At 42.4% G+C, this 17,069-nt stretch overlaps 1 protein-coding gene across 1 annotated transcript in view; it reads right to left on the reverse strand.

The window, feature by feature from the left end:
* The window catches only part of LOC116978386 (histone-lysine N-methyltransferase NSD2-like), a 115,334-nt gene that overhangs the window by 22,534 nt on the left and 75,731 nt on the right, over positions 1-17,069 (reverse strand). Inside the window, exons 12-18 of the mRNA XM_033029504.1 lie at positions 16,720-16,832; positions 13,856-13,972; positions 9,069-9,192; positions 7,130-7,330; positions 5,164-5,343; positions 1,457-1,613; positions 929-1,134 (exon numbers count right to left, since the gene is read on the reverse strand). Of these exons, the coding sequence (XP_032885395.1) occupies positions 929-1,134; positions 1,457-1,613; positions 5,164-5,343; positions 7,130-7,330; positions 9,069-9,192; positions 13,856-13,972; positions 16,720-16,832 (1,098 nt within the window). The remainder of the gene's footprint in view (positions 1-928; positions 1,135-1,456; positions 1,614-5,163; positions 5,344-7,129; positions 7,331-9,068; positions 9,193-13,855; positions 13,973-16,719; positions 16,833-17,069) is intronic.

The raw sequence follows: 17,069 nt of genomic DNA on the forward strand, positions 1-17,069 counted from the left end.
TGTCCCGCCGGGTTGGCTGGCAACCCTGGACTGGCGGTGGCGGCCCCAGGATCCAGCTTGGGTCTGCCTGTCCCGCCGGGTTGGCTGGCAGCCCTGGACTGACGGTGGCGGCCCCAGGATCCAGCTTGGGTCTGCCTGTCCCGCCGGGTTGGCTGGCAGCCCTGGACTGACGGTGGCGGCCCCAGGATCCAGCTTGGGTCTGCCTGTCCCGCCGGGTTGGCTGGCAGCCCTGGACTGACGGTGGCGGCCCCAGGATCCAGCTTGGCTCTGCCTGTCCCGCCGGGTTGGCTGGCAGCCCTGGACTGACGGTGGCGGCCCCAGACTTGCAGCCAGCAATTAATTTGCAGAATTAATGTTAATATGGTTGCTTAATCACATTTTGGAAAGTTGAGCTTAAAATATTTGTTTACTTCAAGAAAACAATTGTCAAGTATAATAATTGTACTCTTAAATTATTAACAATAAAAGCCGTAGAAAATACTACTGAATTTTCTTGTCATATTTTAAGATTATATTTATTACATGAAATTCAGATTCCAATGTCCATAAATGTTTCCTGAATAGACATGAGAAACATGAGCAATGCCATAAGATAATGATGAAGGAGAGAATGACAGCAAATGGTAGTACCAACTACCTTTGGCATAAATGGGAAGCTTTAAAACTACACCACCAAATACCCATTTACAGTAATCGTACATTAATCTCCGGTCAGGTTGCAAGCTCCAAAAAACATTTATTTTGCTAAATAGATTCAGAATCCAATTTTATTGACAATGAAAACCCATGTATTAATGATAACTTACAACAAACAACAAAGAACTTACCCCAATGCCTAATGCTGAATGGGGAAGTTCTAAAAATCTAAATGCTAATACAATTGAATTGACATACAAATTCTCAAATGTTCCTGCAATTTACACATTACCTTTTTTAAAGACAGTGTTGAGACCTTTGCATTTTTTGTCTTTACTCCCTTTGTCCCCTTCCATATACGAGAACACTCGTGCCTGGTAGGTCCAGAAGTAATCATTGGAGCCAAAGAAGCGGACAGGAAACTCGCCAATTTCATGTTTCATCTTTTGGATATTTGTAGGTACATTTTTTGGATGACAAACTTCAGCAGGCCACCACCTGTAAGAGAAGGTATAAAATGCACTGGAACTAAATGATGCAAGGTTTGTGGTCCATGATCCAAAAACTGTATATGTAAAGAAACATTCACATGTTCCAAAAATATTACATTATAGGTATTAGTTCAATGTTGTTTTAACACAGATATTATATTCAATACTGTTGTATATTCAAATGGCATCTACTATAGCATTCCCCTAATATTAGGTTTATGTGGCTCATATGTTTTGTTTTAGCTAAAACGATACTGCTGTATGGAGGCTTTTGTTTTTCTGCTTGTTATATTGCAAACCATATTGATAAAGATTTTTTCAAGACTAACCTGTAACGACCAAGTTTTACCCAGATGATGTCCTTATAGTGCGGCTTTTTGCCAGCCTTACAATCATTACAATACCATTTCCCTTTTGGCATCTCAATGTTCAGGCACTCGCGGTGAAATGCAGCAGGACATGACTCACAGCAAAGCAAGCTGCCACCTGATAAACAAACCAATGTATTTACAATATACGTGTCCAAGTAGAATAAGAAGAAACAACATATACTGATAAACAAGATAACCTGTTCCTTACAGAAATAACTTCAACTGAAAACTCCAGACAGCCAAATTAGGTTTGATTCCAGCAATGCTGTCTAAATGAAAGGATGTAAATGTATCAAAATATATATTTAGTTTAGTTTAGTTTAGAGATACAGCGTGGAAACAGGCCCTTTGGCCCACTGAGTCCACGGCGACTATTGATCACCCGTAGACTGGTTCTATGCCCTATACACACTGGGGGCAATTTACAGAAGCCAATAAACCTACAAACGTGCACATCTTTAGAATGTGGGAGGAAACCGCTCCACCCAGAGAAAATCCACATGGTCACAGGGAGAACGTACAAATTCTGCAGACAGCACCCATGGTCAGGATTGAACCCGGGCCTAATATGGCTTAATTAAATACCCCAAGCTGCAGTTTAGTCTTAGAAATGAAGCAGTAGAAAATTCCAATGCCAAGGTCTAGTAAACAGATCAAATAAAAGGACATCAATGGACGATTCCACACCAAAAAAATGGTTCTAACAAATTTAATTGCAAATTGTAAAAGAACATTTACTCAGTGGTTTACTAACAAAAAGAGAGCGAGGTGTCGAACATGGAAGTGTTGTAGGGCAAGGCAAAAAAAAAAACATAGAAAAAAGGAACCATACGATCATCTAAGGAGGGAGAATAGATCGGGTAGATGCAGCCTCTTGCCCAGAGTAGGGAAATTGAGAACCAGAGGACATAGGTTTAAGGTGAGGGGGGAAAGATTTAATAGGAACCTGAGGGGTAACTTTTTCATGCAAGAATGGTAGGTGTAGAGAGTTGCTGGAGGAGGTAGTTGAGGCAGATACTATCGCAATGTTTAAGAAACATTTAGACAGGTACATGGATAGGACAGGTTTAGAGGAATATGGGCCAAATGCAGGCAGGTGGGACTACTGTAGATGGGACACATTGGCGGGTGTGGGCAAGTTGGGCCAAAGGGCCTGTTTCCAAGCTGTAAGACTCTATGGGAAAGCTCATGTGGAACAAAGAATGTAAGTACAATTGCAATGCAATATTGATTCCATCAACCCTGAAAGAAAAAGCATAAACAAAAGAAGTTGGTCATTAGCCCCTTCGAACCTGATCTGTCATTCAATAATATAATAGCAATCTTTATCTCAACACCTCTTTCCTGTTCCTACTCCATCTCTCTTAATATTTGAGGTCAATCAATCTGTTTTGAATTCAGTGACCGAGCTTCCAGTCAGCATGGATAGAGAATTCCAAAGATTCACTTCTGTCTTGTACAGGTCAACACTGCCCCAGAATAGAGGCCAATGGTCCGAAAATCTGAATCCCTGACCCCTACATTAACTACTCAACTACTCATTTGTCTGTTCTATCGCCCTATTCCTAGTTTCACTAGCCTTCAAGTCCTTTTTAATCTTTTGCCTAACTCACTATGTTCACTCTGCACGGCCTCTTCCCTTTTCCTACCTATGTAATTTATGCTAATATGCACAAAGACTCTGAGTCAGCTCACCGTACACCTTGAGAATGTTTTGCAGCCACTCCAAGACATCATGGACCCTGGCACCAGGGAGACAACACATCATTCTGGAGTCCCGTTTGCTGCCGCAAAGTCTCCTGTCCGTCCCACTAAGTAACGAATCTCTATAGTCCAGTCTGACTTCACCCCACCTCGCTGTGCCTCAGAGCCAGGCCTGGTGCCACAGACCCGACTGCTGTTACTTTCTTGAAAGAGTCACCCCCCCTATCAGTATCCAAAAGTGAATCCTTGTTTTTGAAGGGAATGACCACAGGCGATTCCTGCATTCTCTGTGTATGAATGGAATGACCACAGGCGATTCCTGCATTCTCTTTCCTAGTTGTGTTGGAAGTAGTAACTTCCTATTACTTAGCTGGCATTAATAATCCATACACGCAGTTCATCTGTAACGTGCTGGTCCATAAAATGAGTCTTCTGTAATGCATTATGAATTAAGAAATTATATTTGCATTACACTGGCTGAATTGGTTGTAACCAATTTCGATCAGGAACGATAGAACCATTTGAAAGTTACTTTGGAAATTGACAAGCGGAAAATAGCAATCTTGGATTTAAATAGTATGGAGAACAAAAAAAACTATTTCCATGTAACCTCCTGCAGTAATCAGACATAATTGTCTCTTCTGTACAAAGCCTGTCAGTTTCATTGCGGCTCGTCATTGAAAATGACGGAATCATTTCAATTGACCCGTTTATAATATACTCTATTAAACAATTTAACATACAACCACCAGTATTTTCAGATTGTAGATACAAAAATAAGCCCATTGAAAATACCTTTTCTTTGAATATCCTGCAGGAAAAATAACATCTCTGATGAGAGTCTTGAAACACCCTACAACCTAACCCCCTTTCCGCCATTGACACATTTATCTTTATAACACGATTTTCTATGTGAGGTTTCTCAGGAACACCACTATCGTATTGTAGAAGAACTACCAGTACTACTTTACAGTGCATGCCGGAAAGTTGCCTAGGACCTGTTGCATGCAGGCAGATACCTCAAGCAAACCAGACATCCATATTCAGGACCTTTCAGGTACCGATAAGCTAGCCTAGAGTGGATTCCAGTCTTTCTTCCGAGTGTTTATCCACCGGTAGAAGATGTCTGTTCTTCCCTTTGAGTTCATTTCATACCCTTATAAATAAATATATCAGAGTCACCCTTTTTTAGTCCAATTGAACAATTTGATTATTCAAGGAGAATTAAGGCAAGGATTTCTGTTATTTAGTGACATTTCAAAACCCACAGCACACATGATTTAAGTTCCTCACGCCTCAGGGACAAATCTTCAGCATCAAGTTGCTGAACCATCACGATCTAATGTGATTAGATTTTTAGTATAATGGCTAGGATACTGCAGTTGGATGGTGCTGTACCAATTAATTACAGGAGCACATAAAATCAGAACTTCTACATCCCCTTAGATTCAGATTGTCACTCCATGTTTAAACAACAGACATACTTTACCATGAAGGAAAAAATGGGAAGTGAAATAAAGAATAAACGCAGCTGTTACTGTAAAAAATAAAAAGGCTGATTTAAGATACTAATACAGGAAATACTGAAATTATTTATTATTCTGCTTATTTTAAACATATTATTGGTGGGGATTGCAATTGTTTTTAGCAATTTTAATGTAAAATGCTTGTTGCACTGACATTCATAATGCACACGATTCTTCTGTAATTTTAATGGAAGTATTTACATAGACAACAAATAAAATCCTGAGGGTCTTGACAGGTTGAACGTGGAGGATATTTCCTCTTGCAAAAGCTTTAGAAGCTACAATGAAATCATCTGTGACCTTTATTAAATCATGTACTCTTGCTCCTAATTCATGTTTGTAAAATATTAGAAAAGGAACTGGAAAAGTGAACGCAACACAGGTAGAAAAGCGAGGCCCAGAATTACAAAACATTTACTTCCAGTTTGATCTTACCTTCCGAGCATACAAAGCACCAGCTGACATTGACATGCCCATGATGCCTGCAGCCCCTCCTTGCAGCAAAGTGGTTGGTACAGATGATACTGTTTGAAGCCAGGACTACACATCCAGCTGCCAGACAATTATCACTGGCGTGATAAGCAACAGGACAGCGGACACAGCGCATCATTCGACCTGACCATACAAAAGAAAATATGAACACAGAAATCACCAATATTAGTCAAGAGTATTTAATTGTCACTAGACCAAGTGGGACACGTTGGGGGGGGGGGGGGGGGGGGGGGGGGGGGAGCGACCTGCGGTGTCACACACACTAACCATCCCTCCTTGATATTTCGCTCCTTTTACCCCATCCCCTGCTCTATCCACTCACGCATAGCCCCCAACTCACAGGAGGGGGAAGAGAGAGGGTGGGGGGAAGAGAGAGAGGGTGGGGGGGGAAGAGAGAGAGGAGGGGGGGGGAGAGAGAGGAGGGGGGGGGAGAGAGAGGAGGGGGGGAGAGAGAGGAGGGGGGGGAGAGAGAGGAGGGGGGAGGAGAGAGGGGGGGGGAGAGAGGGGGGGGGGAAGAGAGGGGGGGGAGAGAGGGGGGGGGAGAGAGGGGGGGGGAGAGAGGGGGGGGGGAGAGAGGGGGGGGGAGAGAGGGGGGGGGGAGAGAGGGGGGGGAGAGAGGGGGGGGAGAGAGGGGGGGGGAGAGAGGGGGGGGGGAGAGAGGGGGGGGGAGAGAGGGGGGGGGAGAGAGGGGGGGGGAGAGAGGGGGGGGGGGAGAGGACAGGAGGGGGGGGAGAGGACAGGAGGGGGGGGAGAGGACAGGAGGGGGGGGAGAGGACAGGAGGGGGGGAGAGGACAGGAGGGGGGGGGAGAGGACAGGTGGGGGGGGAGAGGACAGGAGGGGGGGAGAGGACAGGAGGGGGGGAGAGGACAGGAGGGGGAGAGGACAGGAGGAGAGAGAGAGGAGGGGGAGATAGAGGACAGGAGGGGGAGAGGAGGAGGGGAGAGAGAGAGAGGGGGGAGAGAGGGGGAGGGGAGCGGGGTGGCAGCTCGCGGGGGGGGGGCGGCGGAGTGGAAGAGGGATGGAGAAACAATGTCATTCTAACTTGCGGCTGCTTAACAGGTCAATTAACGGAATAACACATAAATTATTATAACACAGTTATTAGATAATACTCGATGCTGCTGAAAGCAAGATTTTAGTGTCTTTAAATTCATACAGCATGGAAACAGACCCCAGGCCCACCAAGTGCACACCGACCAACGAGCGATCACCCGTTCACACTAGTTATTATCCCACTTTCTCATCCACTCCCTTACACACCAGGGGCAATTTACAGCAGTCAATTAACCCGCTAATATTAATGTCTTTTGAATGTGGGAGGGAGCAGAGCACCCGGAGAAAACTCATGTGGTCACTGGGAGCATATGCAAACTCCAAAGACAGACTAGAGATCAGGATTGAAGATGGACCTCTGGCGATATGAGGCAATAATTTCCCCAGCTGAGACATTGTGCTGCCTCTTTCATTTTCATTTGACAATAAACTCAACTGGTCTTGATATTTATTTTTACCCTATTTAATCTTGATACTGTATTCTGTTTCTGCAATAACTTCCATCATATACATTTGCCCTAACAAGTTACAGCATTACCACAGCTACAGTATGCATTCGTCATATATTTAATAGAGCAACAATATGTATTTATGCAGTGGCATGATAGTAGAAAATTCGAAAATGCTTTCCAGAGGCATTATTTGACAGTGTTGGAAGGGTATAAAATATTAAGTAACTCAGGATTTAACCATTGATCAAAGAAAATGTAACAGTTCAAATATTGACGCTTGAGATGCGACAAATCTTTTTTCACAAGTTTTAAAGATACAATGACTTTTACTATTAAAGTAATAGTAAAACTCATTGTATCTTTAAAACTTGCATCTGTAAAGATCAATTTCTTTATTTGGTACCTTTGGTTGCTCTTGGGTTGGAAGGGTTGCAGGCATAACAAGATAGACAGACATGGATTGAGCATCTGAATCCTTTGTTTTGCAGAATGGTGAGGGGGTATTTCTGAATGCATTCCATGTGATAAAACTTTCCACAGAGTGGCATAAGACATCGCTTCACATCTTTCTCATTTTCTTTACATACAAAGCAAGTGTGAATACCTGGCAAAAACAAACAGAATTGTCACCTTTTGAGATACAAGAAATTGTAGATGCTGGAATCTAAAACAAAAAACATCTACCAGTCCCCGTCTCATTCCTTCCTTCTCTTCTTTAGACTGTCAATCATTCCTCTCCACTCTCAGTCCTAAGGCAAGGTCTTGCCCCAAAATGTCAACAATTTGTCCTTATCCCTTATACTCCCAAAAATGCTGCTTGATCCACTGAGTTTCTCGAGCAGTTATTCCTTGCTATCACTTTTTGAAATGTTAGGAATCTTCACTTGCCAAGATAATTCTGTATGACAATAATGACTTTGTCATTAATGCTATCAACTACTCGTGCTTAATTTTCTTTTATGCCTAAGCTCCTAACTTGTATTCACAAAAAACTTCACCTGAAATAAATATTATTTGTGTTTTTCTTGAAAGTAAACGTTCCTTAAATGAAACAATCATAGTGCGGAGAAGTTAAATACAAGAAACTAAAAGTACTTAATGCAAAACAGAGAACATGGCTTCTAAGAATAAATGCACTGCGGTATTTAATAGCAAAGCTTTGCTTTTATAATAACCAGTCAAAACAATAAATATCTTATTACTTATGACTTACTTTGACAAATCATCGACTAGCTTAGAAGAGGCACCCGCTATATTATTTTTGATGATTTCATTTTGACATCTAGAGTGAGTGAACACTTAATGGCTAACCAAATCTTCAATTCCTGCATTCATTTTTTTCTGAAGTTAGTGGAGGAGAAAAGTTGTGGCTTCTGAAGAACAATGACTAACAGGATACTTAGAACAATGGAACACTGGAGGATTGAGGTTGAAAGAACAGGGATCGACTTTCCGAGGGCCAGAATCATTAGGGAGGGGGTGGAGAGGGAGAATCTTAGGGTAATTTAAAGATCTTGATCTCAGGAACAAGATCAATATAAGTGATTCACTACCATTGGCAGGGATGCACCCAGAATGATCAAAAACAAGTAAATAACTTACTTTTGTTTAAGAAAGAACTGCAGATGCTGGAAAATCGAAGGTAGACAAAAATGCTGGAGAAACTCAACTTACTTTACAGGGGTCGCAGTCGGGTGTAGTGACAGTAGTTCCTTGGACTAACTTACCACCAACATGGTTTAAGTTCCCTTGTGATGCACCAACAGGAACATTGCACAGCAAATGATTTTGCTGCGCGTAACAGCTAACACAGAAATCATTTAATTGTGCAATGGTGCATCAATCCAGGATGTATGTGGTGGAATTTCTAGCATAACGAAGATGACCTAGAAACGGTCAATGTTTAAGAAAGAACAGCAGATGCTGGAAAAATCGAAGGTAGACAAAAAAGCTGGAGAAACTCAGCGGGTGAGGCAGCATCTATGGAGCGAAGGAATAGGCGACGTTTCGGGTCGAAACCCTTCTTCAGAATAAATATCTTATCCCTCCATATCGGTCAATATCACTTTTCATTCATTCTGGCGAAGACAATTTTTAATTTGATATCTTTGAATAAAACAGAACTGTGAAATTGATTTTCTAGGCATTTCTCTACTTTTATCTGATACCTTCATAATTGTGAAGGTTTTCATTGTGTAAATGCTCATCCTTTTCTATTAAAGAGCTCAAAATGTTTAGACTTTAGGGACCTAAGGAAGAATATAATTTAACTATATGTAAAATCTTCTATTAATCTGTTATTGTGCAAGAGGTAAGCATTGTATTACAAGTCCATACTTTACCTGTAGTACATTCACTGCACATAAACTTTCCTTCAGGCATTTTGGTTAAACCGAGGCACGTTAAGTGGAAGGCACCACAGCATTGACCTTCACAAAGCAGTAGTTCCCCAGGTTTCTCACAAAGCTTCAAAATAGGAGAGGAAGAAAAATTGTTAAATATACTTCAGTAACATGTAGTTAAAAGTGCACATTGTCAGATTTTAATAAAGGCAATTGTTTTACATTTTGGTTTCACCATGTAGAAATTACAGCAGTGTTTATACATAGTCCCCCCCCATTTCAAGGCACCATAATGTTTGGGACACAGCAATGTCATGTAACTGAAAGTAGTCATATTTAGTATTTTGTTGCATATCCTTTGCATGCAATGACTGCTTGAAGTCTGTGATTCATGGACATCACCAGTTGCTGGAGGTTCTTCTCTGGTGATGCTCTGCCAGATCTGTATTGCAGCCATCTTTAGCTTATGCTTGTTTTGGGAGATAGTCCCCTTCAGTTTTCTCTTCAGCATATAAAAGGCATGCCCAATTGGGTTCAGATCGGGTGATTGACTTGGCCACTCAAGAATCGACCATTTTTTAGCTTTGAAAAACTCCTTTGTTGCTTTAGCAGTATGTTTGGGATCATTGTCTTGCTGTAGAATGACCGCTAACTAGTTAATCTTCATCTCATCTGTCCACAAGACCTTTTTCCAGAACTGTGGTTGCTCTTTTAAGTACTTCTTGGCGAACTGTAACCTGGCCATCCTATTTTTGCAGCTAATCAGTGGTTTGCATCTTGCAGTGTAATAATAATAATAATAAATACTTTATTGATCCCCTCAGGGAAATTCAGATGTCCAGAAGCCCCCAACCAACAAACCCACAGATTCAAAACGAACACAGACAGAAAATACATAGAATACAATGTGGACACTACCTGAGAGCAATAAATACTTAAAAAGACCAATAATTAACAATTAAAAATTAAAAATTGCAAAATGCATCCCCCTACAGCCAGCGGTCCGAATTATAAAATCTAATGGCTGCAGGGGTGAAGGATCTCCTGAACCGCTCCGTTCTACAGGGCAGGGAGAGGAGCCGGTTGTTGTTCCGAGTGCTCTTTTGACTCTCCAGAATTACATGGAGGGGTTGCCCGGGGTTTTTCAGGATGACCTGCACCTTGTGCCTCATACCCCTCTCAAGCACATCCATCCCAGAGTCTACTCTCCCCTCCAGCACTGAGCTAGCTTGTTTAACCAGTTTGACCAGCTTCTTGTTGTTTTTTGCACTAATGCTGTTGCCCCAGCAGACAACAGCGTAGAAAATAACACTTGCAACCACAGTGTTGTAAAACATGTGCAGCATTTCATTACACACATTCAAGGATTTGAGCCTTCTTAGGAAAAAGAGTCTGCTCTGGCCTTTTTTGTAGAGGGAGTCAGAGTTGACAGACCAGTCCAGTTTGTTATCAAGGTGCACTCCAAGGTATTTATATGTCTGCACCACCTCAATGTCAGCCCCTGCAGCGTTGACCGGCTGAAGGGGGAGCTTGGACCTGCCAAAGTTAACCACCATCTCTTTAGTCTTAGTTGTGTTCAGGATGAGACAAAATGAGACAGTTCTCTTCACTCCAGGCACAAAAGGAACTGGTCAAGTTCCTGTATTCCTCCTCCTGCCCGTTCCTTACACATGCCACAAAAGTGTAGCCTCTGTATTTCCGTTCATGAAGTCTTCTGCAGACAGTGGTCATTGACAAATCCACACCTGACTCCTGAAGAGTGTTTCTGATCTGTCGGACAGGTATTCAGGGATTTTTCTTTATTTATAGAGAATTCTTCTGTCATCAGCTGTGGAGGTCTTCCTTGACCTGCCAGTCCCTTTGCAATTAGTAAGCTCACCAGTGCTCTCTTTCTTCTTACTGATGTTCCAAACAGTTGATTTTGGTAAGCCTAACGTTTGGCTAATGTCTCTAACAGTTTTATTCTTGTTTCTCAGTCTCATAATGGCTTATTTGACTTTCATTGACACAACTTTGGTCCTCATGTTGATAAACAGCAATAAAAGTTTCCAAAGGTGATGGAAAGACTGGAGGAAAGGCTAGGTGCTGAGAGCTCTCTTATACCAGCATTAAGGAGACATTTAAACACACCTGAGCAATTACAAACACCCGTGAAGCCATGTGTCTCAAACCTTATGGTGCCCTGAAATGGTGGGACTATGTATAAACACAACTGTAATTTCTACATGGTGAAACCAAAACAAAATCTGACAATGTGCACTTTAACCACATGTGACTTTTTTTATTACAAATCTCAAATTGTGGAGTACAGAGGCAAAGAAATAAATGATGGGTCTTTGTCCCAAACATTATGGAGGGCAGGGGTGGAAGATTGCAACCTTCACGTGGTCCGCCCTATTTCGACTAATGCAATCAACTCGACGTGCACAAACGGAAGATCAAATAGAACAAGTTGTCCAACAACTTTAGGCTGTGCACGCCACACGAAAGAAGAAGAAGATGGAGGGCACTGTACAAGAACAGTTTGTGCTTCGTAAGAATGGGTTAAATCTAAACCATTGACAATTTTAGTAGAATGAGAGCAAGGATGGTATCAACCAGGTAATTTAATGAAACTGAATAGTAGATTGATTTAATGTAAGTAGATACAAAAGGACAGAAACAAACTTTAAATTTAAAAAGTAAATGAGACGTACAACTAAATTGAATGCTGGAGTTTTGTTTTGGGATTAAATTGTCTGATGGACAGAATGTGAAATTGGAAGTTACTAAACTACAACAATCAGAGAAAGTTATGGAGATAGATGCTTTCAAAAGACAGTGGGATGCTAGCAGATGTTAGCCAGTGGAGTAGGAGTGCTGAAGCATTAGGTATGTGAGATCAGCAATCAGAGGATGATACCAGAGTTCAGCAAAGTTGGCGAGTAAAGAAGCAGCAAAGACAAGGCACCTAAAGAGGTCTGATAAATAGTAGCAGCAAAAAACAAGATACAAATGCAATACATTTCAAGGTTCCAGGGGAGCATGTAATTATAACTTGTTGGAAGGAACTGCAGATGCTGGTTTACACCGAAGATAGACACAAAATTCTGGAGTAACTCAGCGGGTCAGGCAATATCTCTGGAGAAAAGGAATAGGTGACGTTTCGGGTCGAGACCCATCTTCAGACTGAGTCAGAGGAGAAGGAAACCCCCAGTGCATCCACACGCAGATGATACAAGGCTGCCAGAGTCTTGCAGATAACATTCGGCCTTGGCACTCCTCCTAGCCCGGCTGGCCATGCTTTATAACCTGTCTGCTTTACTTTAATTGTAATAATATCACGGGTTCTAGTCCCAGAAACTTAAAGACTTGGTTCTTGAGACTTCAGCTTACATTTCATAAACTTCCTTTAGACAGGTACATGGATAGGATAAGTTTAAAGGGATATGGGCCAAATACAGGCAGGTAGAACTAGGGGAGATTGGACATGTTGGTCGTTGTGGGCACGTTGGGCCGAAGAGCCTGTTTCTAATTCTATGGCATACGATTGAAGCTAGAACATCATTGCAGTACTAATGGAGAAACCCATGACAATTAGGCAACATTAATAGGTTTATCAGTTCATTGAACCTGTTCTACTATTTATGCTCCCAAGATGGGGCTTTCCAATCTAGGACCTCGAAGATGTACTCTTTCTTTAGTAAACCTGGCTGCTCCCCCCCCCCCCCCCAACCCCCCTCCGCTGTGGTAGATGGATCCCTCACCCGTGTCTCCACTGTGTCCCACAGTTCTACTCTTGCTCTCCTACCCCCAGACGGATCAAGGATCAAGTTGCCCTGGTGCTTGCCATTTCATCCCACCAGCCTTGGCATCCAACAAATCCTTCTCCAATATTTCCACCACAGCCACCAGTCACATCTTCCCATCCCCACTCACTTCCCATAGAAACTACTCCCTTCACAACTTCTTGCTTCACTCACCGCTTCCCTCCCAAACCATACCCTCCCCGGGTGTTTCCCCTGCAACTTCAGGAGATGTAACACCTGTCTATAAAGGAAGATGAATGACGGTAAAAGAATGACTAAAAGAGAATGCTTTAATTTCAGTATTACCCTCTTCTCTCATTCATCTTTCTCTGCTTGTACTCCCCTTGACAGATCAGCATCGATTAGCTTTCATTTCACTCTCTTAAGCGGCACCGAAAGCAATTGTATCATGTGCACAACCATGGTCTCCACTTTATCAGATATTCCCTTTTTTCTTTCCATCCCAAGTGGAGATTCGGCATGTCACCAAATACTGTAACAAGTTCCAACAGATGCACTGTAGAAAGCATCATGTATGTTATGCTATTTTAAAAATTCATATCCTTAACATTAAAAACAAATTTATAATAAAGATTTGCAACTTCTTGGTTGCCATAAGCAACATCAGGATATCCCAAATATCACGTTGTGTAAATGCGAGATGTGACAGCCAAATCACGCACAGCAAGCTCCTGCAAAACAATATTTTGACCAACTATTCTGCCTCAGTGATTGAAGGGTAAATATTGGCCAACACACTGGGAATAACTCCCCTGCACTTCTATATAATATGAGGATGGAATATTTTGCCAGACAAAACCTTGATTTAATGACTCATTAGAATAATCACTTAATACTGTGCACTTCCTTAGTACTGTACATAAGTGCAAACAATAGATGTGTACTCAAGCTTCTGAATCAGAATTTGATCCCACAACTTTCCCAGTTACAAGAATTCTAGAACAGCAGACAGTTACCACCAGAAAATATACATCATACCTGACAAACATTTTCTTTCTTAGCAGCCCCTCCACCACGTTCCACTTGTGCTTTCCTCGACGTTGATAGAAATCCATCCAAGTCATTTTCATCAGCAGAATCTGATTGATTATCATTCTGTATGTTTGGCATGGAATGACAACCATAATAATATAAAGAGAAGAATCAAATAATTATTATTCTACCATTTCTAAATGACAACTAATGACAACATTTGTGACAATAACATAATGATAATTTAATAGCACATTAACATCTCACGATGCTAGTAGGCTTTGGATACAGTTGGATGATAACCAAAGATCGCCAGTATTTTTAATTATTTAAAAGACAATCTTCACTTCACCATGGTGCAAATGGATTTGGAATAGTACAGTGAACAGCTATTAAAGACATATTACATGATTGATTCATCATTAAACTGGAAGTCTAATTATACTCAGAGCATGGAAAAAATGTAGTGCCGGGCATTTGTACGCTTCAAATCATAATTCCAATTTTTTTGGGAGGTAGCGAATCGTATATTTCCTCCAGAAAGACTTCAATCATTTAAACACGAAGAATTTCCAAAATATATTTCGCCAGTACATAGTCTTAGCTGCCTATTCAACGTCATAGTTTTGATCATGAGGCAATATTACTCTGCTCCCAATTAACATGGACAGCCCAACATTTGTCTTGCACATTAGTTTTTTGTTTTAAATCGTTCGAAGTCAATAAACAAAGAACCCTTTTGGATAACTGTAATAAAAAGGTTTAAAGAATGACTTTGAAAGAAGACTTATAGACAGAAAGAATTGGAAAGATATCATTCACCACGTGGGTTTAGAAAAGCAGATTGTAATGCTGAAGGCAGTGATATCCGGATTCAGATTACTAGAAGAAAGTACAGGTGCACAACCTTTTATCCGAAAGCCTTGGGACCAGACACTTCTCGGATTTCGGAATTTTTCGGATTTCCGAATGGAAGATTTTTAGCGTAGCTTAGGTAGGTAGCGCGGGCGGCTTGAAAAGTCTGGAGCGGCTGCCTCCTCCCTGGAGACCGGGGAATCATTGTAAATCATTGCTTAAATGTTAGTCAGTTAGTTTGGAGGGATTTTATGTGGTGGGGGGGGTGAAGGGGGAAACTTTAATTCTTAGTCCCCTACCTGGTCGGAGAGGCGGGGAGCAGGCAATGCCTTACCGGGTCGCCGTGCAGTAAGCTCCGGAGCTCTGTGGCCGCCAACTCCCAACATCGCGGAGCTGGGGGCCGCGGGCGTCGCCGGTTGGAGCTCCGGCCCCAGCAACTCTACCCCTGGCTGCGCGGCGCTCCAAATCCAGCGCGGCCGGACGCAGCGCAGCGCGGCGGCGTCGCAGCGCTGGGATACCAGCGGGGAGCGGGCAATGCCTTACCGGGTCGCCGTGCGGTAAGCTCCGGAGCGCTGTGGCCGCCGACACACAACATCGCGGAGCTGGGGCTGCGGGCGTCCGGCCGCGGGCCGCGCTGGATTTGGAGCGCCGCGCAGCCAGGGGTAGAGTTGCCGGGGTCGGAGCTACAACCGGCGCCGCCCGCGGCCGGACGCCCGTAGGGGACTAAGAATTAAAGTTTCCCCCTTCACATAAAAGCCCTCCAAACTAACTGACTAACATTTAAGCAATGATTTACAGATGTTTAAGTGTCTCCCCGGTCCCCGGGGAGGAGGCAGCCGCTACAGTAGTACAGACCTGGGTTGACCGTGGGTCGTTTCGGGTCAAGTTTGGCGCCAAACTCGAGCTTTGGTGTGCAGACGTCATCCTGGAAAAAATGTCCGGTTTTCGGAGCTTTTCGGTTTCCGGAACTCTGGATAAACGGTTGTGCACCTGTAGTAGTAAATACTGTTTAGTTAGGTCGAGGCAGACTTTGAGCACAATGATTTTAATTTTAGGTGCGGGAGCTAGAGCATAGGCAAAAAGGTAGAAAAGTGGAATTCTGAACAAGGTGAAGAACAGAACATTAAAAAACATTGGAGAAACTGCAAAAATGAAGGTAACTTTCAGTATCATAGTGGAGAGAGGAAGATGGGAATGATGTTACACAGCTAAATGATCGGGATGTCATGGGACATGGGATCTGAAACTCGAATGAACTGTTGGTGAGGTTTGAAAACTCGAATGAACTGTTGGTGAGGTCTGAAAAGACCTTCTGCCACAGAAGGCTGTGGAGGCCAAATCAATGGACATTTTAAAAGCAGAGATTGACAGATTATTTATTAGTACAGGTATCAGGGGCTATGGGGAGAAGGCAAGAGTATGGGGTTGAGAGGAAAACTGTTAGTCTGACATATCAAAACTACAACGACCCATTACTGTTTTTTTTCAGCCTGCTCTCTTTTTATAGTTGTGTATTATGCTTCTGCCATCCATAGAAAATACTAATGCTGTTGCCTCTTGGATAAGTCACTATAGAAATAATGTGCCGTGTGCAGGGATGGGAACAGTGGTGCAACGGTAGAGTTGCTGCCTTACAGCGCCAGAGACCTGGGTTCAATCCTGATCATGCGTGCAGTCTGTATGGAGTATGTGCGCTCTCCATGTGACCACGTAGGTTTCCTCTGGGTGCTCCAGTTGCCCCCCATATTCCAAAGACTTGTAGGTTTGTAGGTTAATTTGTAGGTTAATTCTGTAAATTGTCCCTAGTGTGTAGGATAGAACTAGTGTAAGGGTGATCAATGGCCGGCATGGAGTCGGTGAGCTGAAGGGTCTGTTTCTACGCTTTATCCCTAAACTAGACTAATCTCTTATGTACAGCTTTTCAAGTCACCCATTTCAACAGAATAATATCTTCAGAAATCCAATTACATACAAGAAGTTGTATTATATTCCCATACTCATAGTAAGTAAAATACCTTTTTTTCACTTCCAGACCTGAGTCGAATTTGGTCCTTATTGGAAGGTAATATCTGTGGAAGCTTCTTTTCTCTTTTACAAACCGTTCTTCTGCTTGAGATACTATTTTCACCTACAATATAAAGGTTTATGGCATATAAACATTCACAAGAATGAACATGTTGATATCAGTACAATTTATGTGAAATCTGAAGCCTTAATTCGTTAAAAGGAATGTTCTTTCAGTTTTCTTCTTTATGTTATTTCTCACCAAATATCTGCTGAGTATAATGGATAAAGAAATAATAAATATTTCTCAACCAATTCCACGTAAAATTTACATAGTGAAAGGTAATTTGTCCCCCAATGG

This window comes from Amblyraja radiata, chromosome 11 (genome assembly GCF_010909765.2).
Source record: "Amblyraja radiata isolate CabotCenter1 chromosome 11, sAmbRad1.1.pri, whole genome shotgun sequence".
Classification (NCBI taxonomy): domain Eukaryota; kingdom Metazoa; phylum Chordata; class Chondrichthyes; order Rajiformes; family Rajidae; genus Amblyraja; species Amblyraja radiata.